The sequence below is a fragment of the Trichosurus vulpecula genome, chromosome 5, assembly GCF_011100635.1.
Source record: "Trichosurus vulpecula isolate mTriVul1 chromosome 5, mTriVul1.pri, whole genome shotgun sequence".
NCBI classification, from domain to species: Eukaryota; Metazoa; Chordata; class Mammalia; order Diprotodontia; family Phalangeridae; genus Trichosurus; species Trichosurus vulpecula.
Window position 1 is genome coordinate 282,857,397 of NC_050577.1, and position 19,577 is coordinate 282,876,973.

The 19,577-nt window shown below is 36.3% G+C and overlaps 1 protein-coding gene across 1 annotated transcript in view; it reads right to left on the reverse strand.

Annotated features, from left to right (window-relative positions):
- Positions 1-542: 542 nt before the first annotated feature.
- Positions 543-19,577, reverse strand: part of DENND5B (DENN domain containing 5B) — a 219,489-nt gene continuing 200,454 nt past the window's right edge. Inside the window, exons 17-21 of the mRNA XM_036759004.1 lie at positions 19,127-19,317; positions 16,235-16,317; positions 15,101-15,227; positions 5,776-5,950; positions 543-2,091 (exon numbers count right to left, since the gene is read on the reverse strand). Of these exons, the coding sequence (XP_036614899.1) occupies positions 1,908-2,091; positions 5,776-5,950; positions 15,101-15,227; positions 16,235-16,317; positions 19,127-19,317 (760 nt within the window). The 3' untranslated portion in view covers positions 543-1,907. The remainder of the gene's footprint in view (positions 2,092-5,775; positions 5,951-15,100; positions 15,228-16,234; positions 16,318-19,126; positions 19,318-19,577) is intronic.

Sequence of the window (19,577 nt, forward strand, 5' to 3'; positions counted from 1 at the left end):
TACAGATATGGAAACTCAGGCCTACAGAAATAAAATGACTTGCCCAAAGTCACTCCCACAGGTACCAAATGGATGAGCCAGATCCAGCATTCTTTCTGTTATACCACATCTAAGGGTAGTGGACAATGCTGCCCCCAAATGGCAAAAAATGAGGATCTCAAATTAGGTGTGATAGGGGAAATGAGATCATTCAGACATAGGAAATACTAAGGCTTGATGAGATAAGAGTAACTGAACTAGTTGTTAATCCAAGTTAACTAGTGAAATCGTTTAAGTATCACTACTACAAACAAAAATAACAAAAACACCAAACTAGAAAGCAACTGCTAAACCCTAGTCATTCTTACCCACTTTATCTTGCTTTTAATAATAATCAGCATTTCTAAGAGTGCCTTAATATTTGCAAAGTGCTTTGCAAATATCTCATTTTATTCTCACAACCCTAAGAGTTAGGTGCTACTATCATGCCCATTTTACAGATGAAGAAACTGAGGCTGAGAAAAGGTAAGTGAATAAGTCACACAGCTAGTAAATGTCTGGGCCAAGATTTGTATTCCAGTTTTTCTGACTCCATCTTCAGTGCTCTATCCACAATGCATAGCTTACCCCTTAATTTTTAGAATCTGCATTCTCCATCTATTTGTGCCTGATGTGTTGCTTGTCTTGAAATATACTTAATTGTACCCCTTTGTTACCTTCTGCACTATTATCAAAAAAATGGCTTCACAGAGGTAATCTAAGATAGCTACTGGTTCTCATTTTAATAAACCTTCCCTCTATTTTCTTGGGGAGCAGAGAAAGGGGGTAGAGATGGGGAAGAAGTGGTAGAATTCTTAGCTTCAACAAGCTGATGCTTGTGGTTATCTCAGGAAGGTTAAAAGTACCACTGCTGAGTTTAGATAGCCCTGTTAAGATATAGTCTACTTGCTCCTTGCAAAGAATGAATATGAGGGACACTGTGAAACTTCTGTCTTCTCAAAGTACCCCAAATGACAAGAATAAAAATGCCAAGAATGAATTCAAGCCTGGCTGAGCTTTCCAAAGCATAGCAAGATTATCCTCCTATACTGTGAAACAAAATTTTCCAGTTCGGCAGAGCTTCTGGGGTCCAGTGAATATTTCAAATATATCTCCATTTTTGTGCTGACCGGAAAATGTCTTTCAAAGATTTGAAATGTGACTCACTGCTGAAATGCATAAAAGTTTGTAACTTAAAAGACACAAATGAGAAAAATCACTTACATCATTAGGTAAAGCAGTTTACATTCACATTAGCAAGGACAATTTATAAGAATGGTAATGTCTACATGTTGATATTTTCTGTATTCCTTTGCAATACCTAAAAAAAGTTCTATTGGGCTTATACTATATTTACATATTGACTTTTTTCTTGACATTTCCACTTTCATTTGCTTCTCCCTCCCTCCTGATTTTATTAAGCTACTTATTTTTAGACACAAGAACATTCTAAGAAAGTTCACGACTAATAATTTCTTGAAGATAGCTTATTTACACAACCTAACACATGAAAATATTCTATTTTATACTAAACTTCAGGTTCAAAGGAACTATAATACATCATTTAACCTTGATTACAGCTTTACAATAGTTCGGAAAAGGAACAGTACTGGGAATCTACCTCCTTGATCAGGGGATGTTCTGTCCTTCCAGTGACACTACCACAACATAGAGGACGTAGCAGGTCCATATATACATATGTATAGCTTTCTTTTGTTGTTGATTCTCCCCTGACAAAAGAACTGTGCCTTTGTATATATACATATATGTATAAGTATACATACACACATATCTTCACAATAATCCTTTTGCCTGGGAAAGGCCAACAATAGGACAAAGTAGCTGGGAAAGGTAAAGAATAAGGACCCATAACTTTCAGCAAAGGCAAGTTAAACATCCACTCCTTTAACAAGTGATCCTTCTAAGACAATACTGAAGTCCTGTATTGTCTGCAGGATACGGATGAGGGAGTTGACAGTCATATGGTCTCGAAGGAGAGCATTTTCCTCATACATTCTAGTGATGGTAGGACATTTGGCCAATAACGGAATCCACTGGGGGAGCAGGTGATCCCTAAAGACCAAAACAAGAGGAGATAATAAGAATGTTTAGGTTAAAATAAAAAGTGTAAATATACCACTAATGAAGATGGCGTCAAAGCAATTATTAGGAATTATTTTTGCCCAATTTTATGCCAATAAGTTTAACAATTTAAGTGGAATGGAAGAATACTTACAAAAATATAAATTGTCTAGATTAGCAGAAGAGGAAATAGAATATTTAAATAAACCTATTTTAGAAAAGTAAGTTGATGAGGCCATAAATGAGCTTCCTAAGAAAAAAGCATCAGGACTACATGGATTTACAAGTGAATTCTACCAAATATTTAAAGATCAACTCATACCAATACCAATTGAATTATCTAGAATAGGCAAAGAAGGAGTCCTACCAAATTCCTTTTATGAAACAAGCCAGGAAGAGCAAAAACAGAGAAAATTATAGACCAATTTCACTACGATTATGGATGTAAAAATCCTAAATAAAACACTAGCTAGGAGATTACAACAATATATCACAAAAATTAAACATTGTGACCAAGTGGGATTTATACCAGGAATGCAAGGATGGTTTAACATACAGAAAATTGTTAACATAATTGATCATCAATAACAAAAGTAACAAAAATTACACAATTATATCAATAGATACAGAAAAAGCTTTTGACAAAATACCATACTCATTCTTGTTAACATTTGAAAGCACAGGTATAAATGGATTTTTTCCTTAAGCTGATAAGAAGAATCTACCTAAAAACCACCAGCAAGTATTATTTGAAATGGGGAAAAGCTAGGAGCCTTCCCAATAAGATCAAGAGTGAAACAAGGATGCCCATTATCACCAATATTATCAAACACTGTATTAGAAATACTAGTAATAGCAACAAGAAGGAAAAACATTGAAGGAATCAGAATGGGTAATGATGTAATACAACTATCTCTTTTTGCAGACAATATGATTATATACCTGAAAAATGCTAGAGATTCAACTAAAAAGCTAGTTGAAAAAATAATTTTAGCAAAGTAGCAATAGAAAATAAAATCAGCATTTTTTTATATATCACCAACAAAATCCTGTTGGTGATATATAGAGATAGCAGGAGATAGCCCATTTAAAATAATGATTGACAGCCTAAAATACCTGCCAAGATAAATCCAGGAACTACATGAACATAATTATAAAATACTTTTTATACAAATAAAATAAAATTTAAATAATTAGAGAACTATTAGAGAAATGTTCATGAGTGGGCAGAGCCAATATAATAAAAATGCCAATTTTACCAAAGCTAATCAATGCCATCTCAATTACAAAAAAATTATTGAGCCATAAAAAATCATAACTAAATTTGTTTGGAAGAACAAAAAGTTAAAAACATTAAAGGAATTAATGAAAAAAATATAAAGGAAGAGGTTTAGCAACACCAGATCTTAAATTATATTGTTGTTAGTCATTTTTCAGTTGTGTCCAACTCTTTATCTTTACCCTTTTGAGGTTTTCTTGGGAAAGATATTAGAGTGGTTTGTCATTTCCTTCTCTAGCTCATTTTTACAGCTGAGAAAACAGAGGCAAACAGGATTAAGTGACTTGGCCAGGCTCACACAGTCTGAGGCTGGATTTGAACTACGGTCTTCCTGACTCTAGGTCCAGCATTCTATTCACTGTGCCACATAGCTGCCCTCAAGCTATGTTATATGACAGTAATTATCAAACCTATCTAGTACTGGCTAAGAAATAGAAAAGTAGATCAGTGGAGCAGAGTAGATATACAAGACACTAAATGGTTATAGTAACTTTAGGTTTGCCAAATGTAAAGATTTAAGCTTTCAGGATAAGAATTTACCATTTGGTAAAATTGCTGGGAAAACTGGAAAGTGGTCTGGGAAAAATTGGGTATAGACAAGTTATTCTGAGTATTATAAATATTTGTATTATAAATACTATAGACCTAGGAAGGAAGATGCTATCTACCTATGCATACTATGGTTTCACATCTATATCTATATCTGTTTATCCATCGATTCATTGATTCCTTGATCTATCTGTCTGTCTATCTATCTATCTATCTATCTATCTATTTATCTATGTCAAATGGTGGCTTTCTCTAGGGTGGCTTGGGGAAGGAGGAAGGAAGACAGTTCAGAACTTAAAATGTAACAAAAAGAAATAAAAAAAAAGAATGGTTAAGTTGTTTGCTAGATAGTTTACATTTAGGCGCCTCCAACTCAGAATAATGTAGGATATGGGGCTGACTGTTACCAAATCTAGATAAGCTCTGAAGTCAGTGGGAAAGGAAACTAAAGATAGCCAACAGGACATTACTAGGAAAAATAGCAGGACCATAACCAATAGTGGGGCATTTGGGAAATGGCCTCATTTGAGAATACCTAAGTTCCCAGCTGCAAGTCTGCCTTCCTCTCTTTTTCTTCTTTCCCCAATTATTTATGTTTATGGGCCTATATGTCTGAGCCTTCATTACTATAAAATTCCTTAATATGGGCCTGAAAAGTAGATACTGTGAAACAATTGTGTAAATGAGTAGCATAAATAAGAGACCAAGGACAAGTTGGCTATATGACCTTGGGCACTCATAACATTGACACTAATTTCACCACGTTTAAAAATGAAAAAGAGTTCCCTGATAAGGACGGTATTCTTCATTCTTTATAGGGATTGTATTTAGAAGAATGAAATTAGACATGCTAAAATGTTCGAAGTTCTGAGCTGAAAGAACTTATAGAAACATATTAGCATTAGGGATTTTTCTATCAGTCTAATAATCAGACTGATGAAGAGATCTACAGAAATAGCAAGACTTAATAGAAAAATTATGACAAGGAGCCTGTAAATGAAAGAAGGCATTTATTATAAAGAGATGTAGAGATCTCAAAACTCCAATCTTACTAATTTGGGAGGAAAAAATAATCCCTCATAATCTTTAATGGCTCCTAAATTAAGCCCCTAGATCAAAGCCATTTATGAATAAATAACTAATAAATTCAAACTGAGAAGCCAGTAAATGACATTTACATCCAAGGCAGATATAACTAGCCCAACTATGAAATGCTTTAGGTTAATCAATGTATCTCTGTTAATCAATATAACTTTAAAAATCAAAACCCATAGGGAACCTAAAAACAGAACAAAACAAAAAACTTTAAAATGTGTCTCATTTCCTATTATTCTATAAAGAGGATTTGTTCCGTGAAGTTTGGATTCAAAGGGCTGCACTTGAGAGCCTAGAGGGCCACATATGACCTTGAGGCTGGAGGTTCCCTACCCCCGTTCTAGAGGTATTAACTAATGGATGGAATAGTTCCTATGTGTCAATTTTATATAAAAGGAATTAGAGAGAGCCATGTTCTCAAAAAGAAGAGAATGTTCTTAGTGCAGGAAAATCCCTTCATGTTAGTAAATTTGTAGCAATAATACAATGTACTGTACAAAGCCTGCACAGTCCTCTTCCTCTGTAAAGAACACTTTATAGATACAGTAAAACTAGTGAATATCTTAATCTTACAGTCATTCCCCAGGCCACTCCCTCCACCCCCCACCCCCCCTCCCCCATTTACTTAAAGATATACTATCTCAAAAATGGAAATGGAAAGAGATAAATGGAGAATTTTGTTAAGTCAGGGGTCCAATGTTGAAAGGGAAAATAGGTCAGGTTAAACAAAAGCCCCAAACCTGGATATATACCTTGTCCCAAGACAAACCAGGATCTGGAATTTGCCATCCTTTCCAATGTGCCTGGGTGCAGTATTGATAGCATTAACATAGTGGCAGAAGGTTCTGCAGGATGATTTTTGAGTCAAGACTTCATCTTCGGTGTCCTCAATTTGATCGGTAGTTTCAAAATAAGCAACAGCTTTCTCTGGAAAAAGAGGTCACAGTCACCCTATAAGGAATACCAGTTCAATTCAATAAAGATAATAAGCTCCTTCTATGTGCTTGGCTCTAGGGATACAAGCACAAAAAAAATAAAACAATTCCCTGCTTTCAAGAAGCTTACATTCTACTGGGGAAACGTCACATTGTATGTGAATAAATAAGTAAGAAGTACAAAGTAATACAAAGGGGATATTTAGATTTCCTTACCCCATCCTGTCTATGGGCATATGGCAGGAGAGGAAGTGTAAATTTATTAAAAGAACTGTTCATTCCCTGTTATTCCTTTATGAAGTTGTCTTTGTTAGAATCTGAGAGTAGCTAACAATTGGCTGGCAAAAGAGAGGCCACATCCTTTGATGGACTTAAAAAACAAGCAGGTTATGTTATCTAGGGAAACACACAGAGAATGGAGGGTAGGAAGTAGTTTCAAGGAGTGTGACCTTTGGCAAAAGAGAAGAGCTATCTGTAAATTCAAGAGAGCATAGTCTTGGCAGTCAAGACTCGAATTGAAGAGAGGAGTGAACCTAAGGAGCACAGCTGAGCAGACTGCCTAGCAGAGACACTGTGCCCAGGAATGGAGAGGGGAATGCATGAGGTCACCATGAAAATGGAAAGGACAATGGGGCCCTGGAGTAGCAGAGATGTTAGTTGCATTAGCCGTATGTTCCTCATACACAGGTACCATATCAGTGTACTTTAAGTTTGTCCTAACCTTTTCCACAGATGCTGCGTATATTTATTGGTAGAGTGTGCCCCAGGTTTGGGGGTATGTGTGTGATGCTGTTGGCTGGGTTGTTAAAACAGATGCTACTGTTCTAACAAGGTTGTGAGCTAATTATGCCTATTGACTGATGACTAAAGGTAAGTATACCATTGGGGGCTTGTGAGCTACAGTTCTATATCCTTGAATATTCAAAAGAATTCTTGATTTTGTGACTGTAATCACCATTTGGGGAACCTAACCTCTGAATGTGAGTGTAAGTAAGTTGGGGAGGTGGCCAGATAAAGTGCTACAAAAGTAATTTCAAGGAGAGGAGACGCTAATAACTGCTCTGGAAACAAGCACCTGAACTGTAATTTGAAAGGAAGCTTGGGATTGTAAAAAGTAGGGAGTACATTCCAGAAGTGCATGGGGGGTCATTTGTATAAAGGCACTGAGGTGGGATATGGAATCTGTATTTAAGAAATAGCTAATAATAATAATAATAATAATAATTATAGCTATAAACTAGCATTTACATATTGTTTTAGGGTTTGTAAAACACTATACATATTTTATTTCATTTGATCCTCACAACAGCCTTGTGAGGTAGGTGCTATCCTCATTTTACAAATGAAGAAACTGAAACTGAGGGAGGTTCTGACTTGCCCAGGGTCACACAGTTGGCAGGTGTCTGAGGTAGGGTTTGAACTCAGCTTTTCCTCACTCCAAGTCCATGGACAAGACCCGACAAATGATCAAGTATAGATAGGTCTTCAGGGAGAATTAAATTAGATGATGACTAGAAGGTTCTGAACCTAAGTTATTAGAAGGGTGCTGGTACCATCAGATCAGATATAGGTCATGAGAGAGAATGAAAAGTTAATAACTTCAAGGTTCTGAACCTCGGTGACTGGAAGGATGTTGGTACTTCAGTAGATATGGTAAAGTTTGGAGGAAGAATGGGATTTGGGGAAAATGTAAGTTCTATTTTGTACATATTACAGAACTGGAAGGGACCTTAATGACTATCTAGACTAGCCTATAACTGACAGAATTTCCCATTATAACATACCCAACAAGTGGTAGATATCCAGCCTCTGCTTGAAGAACTCTAAGGAAGAATAAATTAAGGTAGCCCATTCCCACTTTGGACAGCTCTAATTGTTGGGAAATTTTTCTAAGCCTAAATTTGCTTCATTGCAACTTCCACACATTGCTCCTGGTTCTGCCATTTAGGGTCAAACTTGAAGACTACTATCATTTTTGCCCCAAAGCTTTCTCTTTTCTAGGCTAAACACTTCCAGTTTCTTCAACTGATCCTCATATAAAATGGCCTCAAGGCCTTTCAACATCCTATGGATTCACTCTAATTTATCAATATCCTTAAACTTTGGTGTCCAAAATGGAAAACAATACTCCACATATGTTCTGACTAAAGCATAATACAGATGGACTATTGTTTCCCTATTCTCTGGAAGCTATGCCTCTCTTAATGCAGCATTAACTTTTCTGGTTACCACATTACTGACTCAAACTAAGCTTGCACTCCAGTAGAACTCCCAAAAATTTCTCTGTTGACTCCAACTACTTATATAGTTGATTTTTTATACCCAAAATTTACTTTCCATTTATCACCACTGAATTTCATCTCATTACATTCAACCCAAATGTTCTAGTCTAAGATGTTTTTTACATCCATACTCTGTCATCCAGTTTGTTAATTATCCTATCCAGCACCAGCAGATTTGATAAGTGTGTCATCTATGTCTCTGACAATTCTTGCAAATAGCACCTTCTTAAGCATACCTCCCTGATACATAACACAGGAGATCTTGTGAAATTGACACTGGACCATGAAAGATCATGAGTCTAGCCATTAAATCAGTTCATATTATATTGTTGTCCAGTCAAAATCTCTCCATCTTTTTTGCAAGGATAATGAGAATTTATTAAATGTTTTGATAACATTTGGGTAGGTTTTCTATTCTACAACATTCTCTTCATAGTCTGTTTAGTAATACTGTTAAAGAAAAAGGAAGTAAGTCCAGTATGATCTATTTCCAAGCCTGATGATATTATACTACTTCTTTGTAATCATTGCTTATTTTACTAGGTGTTTGCTAATGTTGAGTTTGAGATGACTACAGGACATCAGGTAGAGATGTCCACCAGGTGGTTGGTATTATAGGACTGGAGTTTGGGAAAGAGATTAAGCTTCTATCTGTAAAGATAACTTGAAATTTTGGGAACTGATGAGATTACCATGGAAAGGAATCTAGATATAGAAGAGGCCCCAGGGCAAAGTTTCTGGGGCTGTACTCACTTTGTGGGTGGGACACCGAAGATGATCCAGCAAAAGGAGCAGTAAGACAGGTAATAGAATCAAAAGAGAGATATCTTACGGAAGCCAAGGGAAGAAAAGGGTGTGATCAATAGCATCATTACAATGAAATCTAGAAGATAGGATTTAGTGATGTGATCACTGTTAAGAGACCACTGCAAAGAGCATCTTCAGTTAAGGAGTGGGATTGAAAAGTGAAGAAATAGAGGAAGCAAGTATAGCAAACTTTCTAGGACATCAGAGAACCACAACAACAAGAACAATAATAATAACCTGCATTTATGTGGTGTTTTAAGATTTGCAAAGTACAAATATTAACACATTTTATGCTCACAACAATTCTCGCATTCAGGTTCTATTATTATCCCCATTTTACAGATAAGGAAAATTAGGAGGCAGACAGAGATTAAATGATTTGTGAAAAGGAGAAGAGACAGAAAGACAGTTTAAGATAATTTCAGTCTAGTGAAGGATGGGTGAGACCTGGGCATATTTGTGGGGAGAAGCCACCTATGGATAAAGAAAGATGGAAAAAGCCAAATAGAGGTAATGATTGAAGGAGATAGGAATATTAAGAGAACAAATAAAGGTGTAAGCCTTGGCCTAAGAAACTTGAAATCACTTTTGTTGTTTATTTAATGTCACAGAAATATGCTATCTCTAGAAATACTACTGATGGCTTGCCAAAGGTATGCTGCCCCAAAGCAGAAAGAATTGACTTTATCATTGGCTTCAAAAGGCATTTCAGAGCTCATATGGGAACATAATGAGAATCCATAGAAAACTTACTTTTGCAATAAATTACCAGAGGCTTATTCACTTATCTAGACACCATTTCGACAGGACTGAAAGTTTAACTCTTAAAAACACCTTCATTTATTGGATCAGACTGAGATTTGGGAATATGGCAATCCCCCCTCATTCCCCCCAACTCCTACCAGCAACCCTTTTTTTACACATAGAAATACACACATACACACAAATATACTTATATAGCTTTTTCCTTTGTTAATACTTGCAAATTCATTTAATGATCAATAAGGTAAAGGAATGAGTGGCTACTAAGAATCCAGGGCCATACCCTTGCTGCAAGTCAAGCTAATAAACATTTATTAAGCACTTACTAGGTGCCAGGCACTGTACTAAGCACTGGCGATACAAAGAAAGTGAAAAACTAAACAAAAAACCCCATTCTAATCCTGCAGTTCTACAACCCTTCATATCTGGTCAATATATACATATAGTGAATCAAAATCAGCAAATCTGAGGGAGGAATTAACACATATCTCAGAATTGTATGGAAAGAGAAAGAAGATTTTAAAATATGGCAGTGAGAACTGGCTTGGGAGTGGTATGGGTTGGTGAGATGGTTTTACCCAACTTTTTTTTTTCATCTTTTCACCTAAAAATTAAGAGTCAGTTCCAAATCAAGAGATTGTCTTCACCTTCCTTTCCTTATAGAACTAACTGTGATAAGCTGCCTTAGGTAGTGGAAGCCAAAGAGAGATTATAAAGGCAAATATTATTATTTATTTGAAATTTGTTTTAATTAATTCAACAAATATATATGGCATGCCCACCTAAATGTACTGTGTCAGAAATAGGAGATATACATTTATATTGCTTTATTTAAATAAAAAAGTTCCTGCCTCTGAGAAGTTCTTTATATAATTTAGCAGTAGAGCTGAAATGTGTGAAAATTAGTGAAAAACAAAAGACAATATAATATTCATAAGCACAAAGTATACACTTGGAGGATTAAGAGATCACTTTTGGTGGAAGAAAAGTTTCTTTGAAGAGATAGCATCTGAGGTGGGTCTTAAAGGATGATGTTTTAAAGTTGGGTCTTAAATAGATTTTATAGATAGATCTATTTCAATAGATATATAGGAGAGGGCAGAAGTGGGTAAAAATGTGGGTAGGAGTGACTTCAGAAAAGGCATAAAGATGTGAAAGAATCTAAAGGGTAGGGGAATGGAGGGGAAATAAGATTAAAAACAGATTAGTGGGAGAGAGAAATGGCAGGTTCTTAGAGTTTGAACTTTATTTGGGTGGCAATGAGAAACCTATAATATAAAATGATATGATTAGATGTATGCATTAAAATTAAACTGGATTGTAGGGTGTAGAAGAAGACTAGCAGCACAGGCACCATTCTCTAAAGGGGAGTGCCTGAATTAATAGTAGTATTCAGAATGGTAAGGAGGCAGACACAAGAGATATCAGAGACAAAATCTGTAGGACTTGGTAACTGACTGAAAGCATAGGTTGGAAAGGGAGAAGTAAAAGATTTTTAGTAAGATTTTAAGAATGGGGCTTAATGTGACTGGGAGAATGTTATTAAGGATATTAAGGGAGGATATTAAGAGAAATTGGGATGTCTGAAGTAGAAGCAAGTTGTTTGGAATAAAAGCATTACTGCTTTAAACATTTTCAGTTTGAGGTATTGGTAGGGAATCCAGCATACATGGTTTAAAGCCTAGAGCTCTCAACCAAGAAGGGAATCAGATGAAGAAAGAGAAAAGATTATCAAGGAAAAGAGAAGAAAGCTAAGGACAGAGCAATAGGAAATATAGGTCATTGATAACCTTTGAATAGTTTCAGCTGAGTGGTGGTGAGGATTAAAGCCAGACTACAGGGGGCTGAGGAGAAAGTAATATGTAATATGGCAGTGAAAGGAAGGACTGAAATAAGGTAGCAGTTCAAGAAGTCCTGGTGGGACAGTTGGAATACTTCTTGATCCTCATTGCTACTTCCATATAGAGTGAAGGACTTCCAGAATAGATGAGGTGATATGTCACACATATTTCTTACACGTGTGCCTCATTATTATTATGATATTATTTTCCTTCTTTTCTTCTTCTTCCTCTTCCTCATCCTCCTCCATTATTTTTTTTTCCAAGAAGCTGGGGCAATTTACTTTTATCCTGCACAGTTTTAATTTTTGATTTCTTTCAATATAGCTCTACAAAACAGGCTTTCAAAAAAGTTCATTGTTTTGAAATGGAGCAACCTGACTATGCCTTTAAACTCAAATCATATTGGCTTTTACTGAATGGCCAACAATAGGCCCAGCCCAAGCCTCTGTGGCTTTTGATGGTTTAGGATGAGTGTAACTAGCAATTTTTTTTTGTTCTGGCCAGAAACTCTGAGAGTCTTCCCCTACCAGACAGATACCTTTGGGATGATAAATTAGGCCATCTTTGGTCTCAATTCTTACCTATCTCTTAGTGATTGAATGGAAGTGGACTCAGATAAACTGAGACCTGAGAAAGACATTACTTTGGAAAGGCCAAGGACACCCACGGCATACTGGGCCAATTGCTAGTCATCTTGACTTGGACTCTGATGACTCTGGAGGAGAGTGTGAGACTGATGACTTTGCACAGCTCTGCAGCAATCAAATCCAATTCACATGCAAGTCAAGACATCGTGCTTGTGATGTCATTAGTCTTCTTCAAAAATGAAGAATGAACAACACTTTCACATTCTCCCTTTACCACTACTGTTAGGGAATCTTTCCTCCTTTGAAATTTACAGTATCAACTTTTCTACCAAATCCAGATAAAAATCATGGCTATTGCATAGTATATGTATAATGGTGTCCCTTCTGTCCCCAGTCATTTTCCCTCCTTTCTCAAGTTATCACCCTGTGTTTCTCCTCCCTCTCTGTGTCAAACTCCTAGAATAAGCTGTCTCTACTCACTGCCTCTATTTCTCTTCCTCTAACTCTTAAACTTTTGGAATCTAGCTTCTGACTTTATCACTTAACTGAAATGGCTTTTTCTAAAGTTACAAATAGTTTCTTAATTGCCAAATTATCTGGTATTTTTCTCCCCCCACTACTCATTCTTCTCAGTCTATCTGCTGCATCTGACACTATTACCTTTCTCCTCCTGGATGTTTTATTCTCTCATGGCTTTCATGACAGTTATTGTCTTTTGATTCTCCTATCTAATTATTCCTTCTCAATCTCATTAGGTTATCATCCAGACTATGTTCCCTAACTTTTGGTGTTCCCCAAAGCTCTATCCTAAGCCCCCCTACTCTTCTTCATTTTTCTTTTGGTGACTTCATCAACTTTCACAGTTTTAATAAATATTTATATAACTTATTGTCTCTCTTGACCTTCATTCTGACATCACAAATTGCTCATTGGATATTTTCAACCAATGTCCCAGAGCCAATTCAAACTTAAAATGTCCAAAACAGAGATTCATTATCTTTTCCTCAAAACTGATCCCTCTCGGAGCAGCTAGGTGGCGCAGTCAGTAGAGCACCGGCCCTGGAGTCAGGAGGACCTGAGTTCAAATGTGGCCTCAGACACTTGACACATGTACTAGCTGTGTGACCTTGGGCAAGTCACTTAACCCCAACTGCCCTGCCAAAAAGCAAAAAAAAAAAAAAAAAAAAAAAAAACCAAAACTGATCCCTCTTTCATACGCCTCTTTTTCTGACCAAGGCATCACAATTCTTTTGACTCCCAGGCTTATAACCTTGGTGAAATCCTTGATTCCTCACTTTCCCTCATTCTACATATTCAATCATTTGCCAAGTCTTGCTATTTTATACCCACAACATCTTTCCTATCCGATTCCCCACACTTCACTCACACAGCTAACAGTTCAGGCCTTCGTCATCTCTCATGCAGATTATTAAAATATTTTTATAAATGGTCTCCTTGCTTCAAGTCTCTCTCCACTGCTGTCAAATTGGCTTTTCTCATGCATACAAGATCTGACAGATCACAAGATCTGACACAGATCTTACCATTTCACTCCCCCTACTCAATCTAACTATAGTGACTTCCTATTGCCTGTAGTATAAAATATAAACTCCTCTGCTAAGCTTTTAAAACCTTTCACAACCTGGCCCCAACCTATCTTTCCCTCCTTGATGAACATTACTTCCTTTTCACACACTCTTTAATCTAGCCAAAGTAACCTGTTCCTGACACAAGATCCTCCATTTCTCTCCCTCTAATTTCTGTGTCCTTGTACTGGCAATCTCATATGCTTAGAATGCACTTTCTTCTCATCTCATTCTCTTCCTTTAAGACATAGCTCAAGCATTACCTTCTTATATGAAATCGTTCCTGTGCCCAACTGAGTACCCTCCTCAAACCATGTAATATTTAACTAATTTGTATTTATTCTGCATATACTTATGTATGTTCTTATTTTCTTCTCCTTTTAGAATGTGTCTTTTGAATAAGCATTGTTTCATTTATTGTATAGGTCTTAGCACAATGTCTGGCATGTAGCAGGATCTTAAATGACTGAATAAAGTTTAAGGAAGTTTTTTTGTAGGATAGAAAGACTGAACATGTTTGTTCATGGGAGATAATGACAATCCAAATTTATATGGCACTTGGAGGTTTGCAAAGTTCCTGAAAAGTACTTAAATCACTCCAGTCCTATGAAAGTAGGTAGTAAAAGTACTATTATCCCTATTTTTCAGATGAGGAAACTGAGATTCTGAAGGGTTAAGTGATTTGGCTATGACCACATAATTAGTGTCTGAAGTAGGAATCCAGGAATTCAGGTCTCTTGACTCCAAGTCCAATGCTTTTCCCAGTACACCATGCTGCCTCTCAAGATATAATACCAAGAAGGTATGAATAACGGAGAAAGGTCCCAGAGAAGGTGGGAAGAGATGGGATTGGTATAATGGTTATCCCTGGCAAAGAGAACTGTCTCTTCCATTAGGAACACAGAGAGGAATTTTGAGATAGAGGAGGGGAAGTGAGAGCTCACAATGGACAGACTTAATATTTTTAGTATAAAAGATGAAGGGGTAGGGCTAGGGTTTGAGAAAAATGGTAGAGGTCTGGAACGATTACTGTGGGCAATGTTATAGTCAACTGATATGAATTCAAGGTTCTGTGAGTGGCAATGAGAGGGCAGCTGTGGAAAAATATTTTTCTTTTTTTTTTTTTAAGCAAAAACAATAACAAAAAATCTCCACAAATTAAAACAACTCTCCCCTATCACCAACTTTCATTGTTCCCCAGCCTCTAATTCCTGTACCTTAGGGTTTTTCCATTAAGGACCCTGATGACCTTATATACATATACATACTTCATTTACCTATGAAGTCCCAGATGAAGACATTCTTGTGAAAGATTCGAGGAGATTTGAATCCATGATGGAAAACTTGTTCTAATGCTGCAACCAGGCCATTTTCTCCACAGAGCAATATGGTAAGGCTTCCCCTCTGTGGAACATACAGTATTAAATAATAATATACACAATCATCTATGTTTTAAGATACTAAATGAGCCGAGTGTTAAAGATGGTTGCTTAGTTATTAGAAAGTCTGAATGCAAAAATTAAGGTGTATTTTCACTTATTCAAACTAATTAAAAACATTTAGTAACTGGATACTGTGTGTAAAGCCTTAAGCTACTAGAGGGAATTGAATGGTTGATAGAGGAGGTAGCACCTGAGCTGGGCTTTGAAGGAAAAGAAGGATTTCAATAGGAAGGGATAGAGAGGGATTATGTTCCAGGCACAGGCCTGACTGAAAACATGGAGGTGAGAGAGGGAAGGATAAGATCAGGGAACAGTTAGTAGTCCAGTTTGGTTAGAATGTAAAGTGTGTAATGGAGAGTAGTGTGAAATAAAGCTGTAAAGATGGGATGGAGCCAGATTGCAGAGGGCTTTAAATCCCAAGCTAAGAAAATAATATTCCATCCTGCAGGCAATAGATAGCTTTTTGAGGATGAGGATATAGTCATTATACCTTGTATAACAGGAAAATGATATACTTGTGGTGGCAGTATGAGTGGAAAGGAGCAGAGAGATTTAAGAAATATTGCAGAGGCAGAATTGAATGGACTTGGCAAATGACTATGGGAGAAGTGGGATTAGGAAAAAAGAAGCATAAAAGTTAACTTCCAGAAAGATGGTGGAATCATCAATAGAAAAAAGGGAAGCTGGGTTGAGACAAGTTTATTGAAGGAAGGGAGAGGGATAAGGGGGCTGATAAGTATAGTTTGGGTTTTAAGTGCTGGTAGAAAATTCAGATGGACAAATCAAAAAGGCAGTTGGAATATGGGTCCAGAGCTTGGGGAGAAACTGGGGATAGATATAGATCTGGGAACCATTTGCATATTGTAGATATGGTAAATGGAATAAAATTTTTAAGGAAGATCAAGTTAAAAGAAGCCTTCCTAAGGAAAAAAAAAATTTTATTGTATTTTATTTGACAGCTTGTAATACCTCTTTTTCAGGTTTGTGAAAGTGTTTCACAATGTTGTTCACAGCTTCCCCAATTCCTTCTTGAATCTGCCCAGCATTGGGTTCTGTAAGATAATGGAAAAGAATGGAACTCCCATGCAGAATAACATACAGTCCAAGAACTTCTGGGACACAAAACATTTTACTGTAACAGGCTGCAAATGTCTCTCATGGAGGTGAGCACAACTTACCTTACCCTAAGCTACCTTGGCCAGTCTAAGTCTGAGAAGTGAGAGGAAGAAGACAGAAAGAACAGATACCTGTAATGTCTCCTTTCTTTGCCCATAAGCATAGTCTGGACTGGCAGAGATAGAACTATGTCTTCTGAGGCTTTGAATATGTTTAACTTGGTGTATGAACTATTGTTCAGTTAAAATAAAATGGTAGTTATACCAGCAGTTAAGAGGTGAGGATAAGAGATATTTCACAGAAAACACTTACCCTAACCTTGGGGTTCCTCCAACTAGTTCAGTCTTTTCCCATAGCCTGTTATCCTTCTAAGATACTAGCCTCTATTCTCTTTCTCATTCTAGGGGTCATTCTGGTAATTTTAAAGGAATACAAATTACTCTTCCCTAAAATTCTACAAACCTTAAAGTTAGCCAACCAGTTAGTTCAACAAAATGGCATCAGAAATTGATGACATAAGAAAAAATTGCATAGTTTGGTATTTATTTGTGGTGAGAATATATTAGACCTAATTGAAATATGAAATTAAGGAGTAAGATTTAAATGCTGCATAGTACAAATATATTTCTGATGCTTTTATTATAGTCAGTATAGAAACTGCTTCTTTCCACCAAACCCATCCAACAAGCACAGATACACCTGGAAAATTGCACCTGCAGTTTCTTCCCACTTACCTTATCTCCTTGTTGGGAGTGTGTATGTGGGGTGGAAAACCATGAAAGCATAAAAAGACTGAGGTTGTTCTGTTCTTTCTCATTTTACACCAGGAAAATGGCATAGCAGGATTGGAAGACTGAGAAAATATATAATAAACTGTGTCTCATGTAGAGCGGGAGAAGAGAAGAGGGGCAGAGGAAGGAAAAAAAGGAGATAAGAGAGACACACAGATATCACTGCTGCCACCCCTATTGCACAGAACAGGTTTAGGGAACAAAGTCTTTGCCAGAGGATGGTGACTGGGGTTTTGCATGCATTTGGGGGATTATTAGTTGTTTAATCAAGGGTTTAAAAAAATTCACACAATAGCATGTGGATTATATGCCTGCAAGCAGAATGGTAGCTTATATATCCTAGATAGGGCAAGGTTTTCTTGGTGGAAGCTATAAGACTAGCATCAGAAAATCCTACACTGTGTACCTGGGCCCTTAATGTTATCAATTTCTGACACACATTACACAAAACGGTGTTTTACTTAAAATAATCTGTAGAGTCTTTTGAGTAACTCTCCAACTTGTACTTGCAGATTGGGTTCCCTAGAATATGACTACTCTAGTTTCAAAGCACTTTGTGAATTTGCACTACTAAACTATAGCTGGCAAGACTCCAGCAGTGTGTTTGCCTCTGCCAGAGGACACAAATGGATCAAAGCAAAGGCTTTTTGTCCTCATGAGGATAGGAAAAGTAGACAATACTATTCTCATTTTCTAGATGTGGACATTGGCTCAAAGTGGTTAAATGATTTGTCTAAGATAACAGAGCTATAACTTTAAACCCAATGTCCTTTTCTCCCTTGGCTGAAATACTATAATGAATTTTGTGGTTTTCTACCATAGTCTATGTGACATTTTAGATTCCAACAACTTTATGTCTTCTTTGTAGATTAAAGAATACTGGATTCTGGAATAAAGACCTTCCCTTTTCAAGTGAGACATATGAGGCCCATTAAAAGAGATTTGCTTGTCCATTCACTCCAAATATCTGTATAGACAAAAGGGGTGATGATAACAATTCAGAACTTTGAATGCTGTGGACATAATTCTCCTTCATGTGAGAATCACCAAAGTGCTTGTCTGTGGGTTTTAGTATCTTCAACAATTCTCATTTAACAAATGTAGTAAAAAATAATAACCCACCTAAAGGAAAACACTAAGGTAAAGTGATAGGATGGTACTTCACAATGCAGTAAAACCTCATATATTTGGATTCTGCTAAAATTAAGAATTTTTGGTAATTTGGACATTTTTGGAATTTATCTTTGCTATAAGAGTTTGCTTTATAAGCATCTGAAACAAGACTGTGGGAGAATAAAACTAGGTGCCTTCACTTTTTTTTAGAACAATCTTTACTAACATTTAACTGATAGATAATAAGAATTATTGTTAATTAGCTGTTGAATGAAAAATAAAATAGTTTTTCTAAGGACTTTCTTAGTATTATCTCTATCTGAATGCAACAAAATTCCATTTGTATTAGTTTGAATGAGTGAGAATTACTGTACTAATATAGATTATATCTAACCATGATATTCTACATGTAATAGTTTTCTAATTATGACATATATCATCTTGTCCTTTTTCATTCAGTATGAGGATTCTGTTTTGCCAGAGGTGAAAGTAGTGGTAAGCATGGTAGAAATATTGTTAGTCAATTTAAAAAAGTCACTAAGTTGCTAGAAGTTACCACCACTTTTTGCAAGTGCTCTACAATTGCCTTTTTAATTCCCAATTTACATTAATTACATATACATTCACATATATCTCTATAGACTAGTGTGTACTTTATTTTAGTTTAAATACTATGAGTTAAATATTTCTCTCTTTTTCTCTTTTTAAAATTTTTTTGGCAATTGCCTTCTCCCCCCTCTCCCCCCCTTTTTTTTGGTCCTGTGAAGCATCTAGTTAACAGTGTAAAAGCTTGAGAACATCTGTACGTTGGCCAGAAACAATGAAGGAAATGCCCACTTACTACTATTAATTTTTCCAGTGAGGGAAGTAATGCTCAACCTTCGGGGCATAGTAGGTGATTTCTGTTGGGGTGGAGTTCGACATTGTTTTCCCAGATCTTCCTCTGATGTTGATGGGATCAGCTCTCCAATAAGAATTCTCTCCAAGCTTCCATCATCTATTCCTTTTCCTAACCACCTCCCACATGGGAACCTAGCAAGGATGAAGAAAACATCCTAAGTACCAAATGTCATTTCATATAAAAAGTACATATTATCTTACATGAGGCCAGTTCCTAAGGGACCTCTTGGAAAGGTCATTTCCAACTGAAAATGACTAGGGATTAAGAATATGAAGAAAAAATAGGTGATTTTTGAATTAGATTTAAAAGTGACAAGTAGAATTTACTAGGACCTTTTTATTTCATGAGATGTTTCTGCTTTTCATCAATTCTTATTAAAAAGATAAAAGTA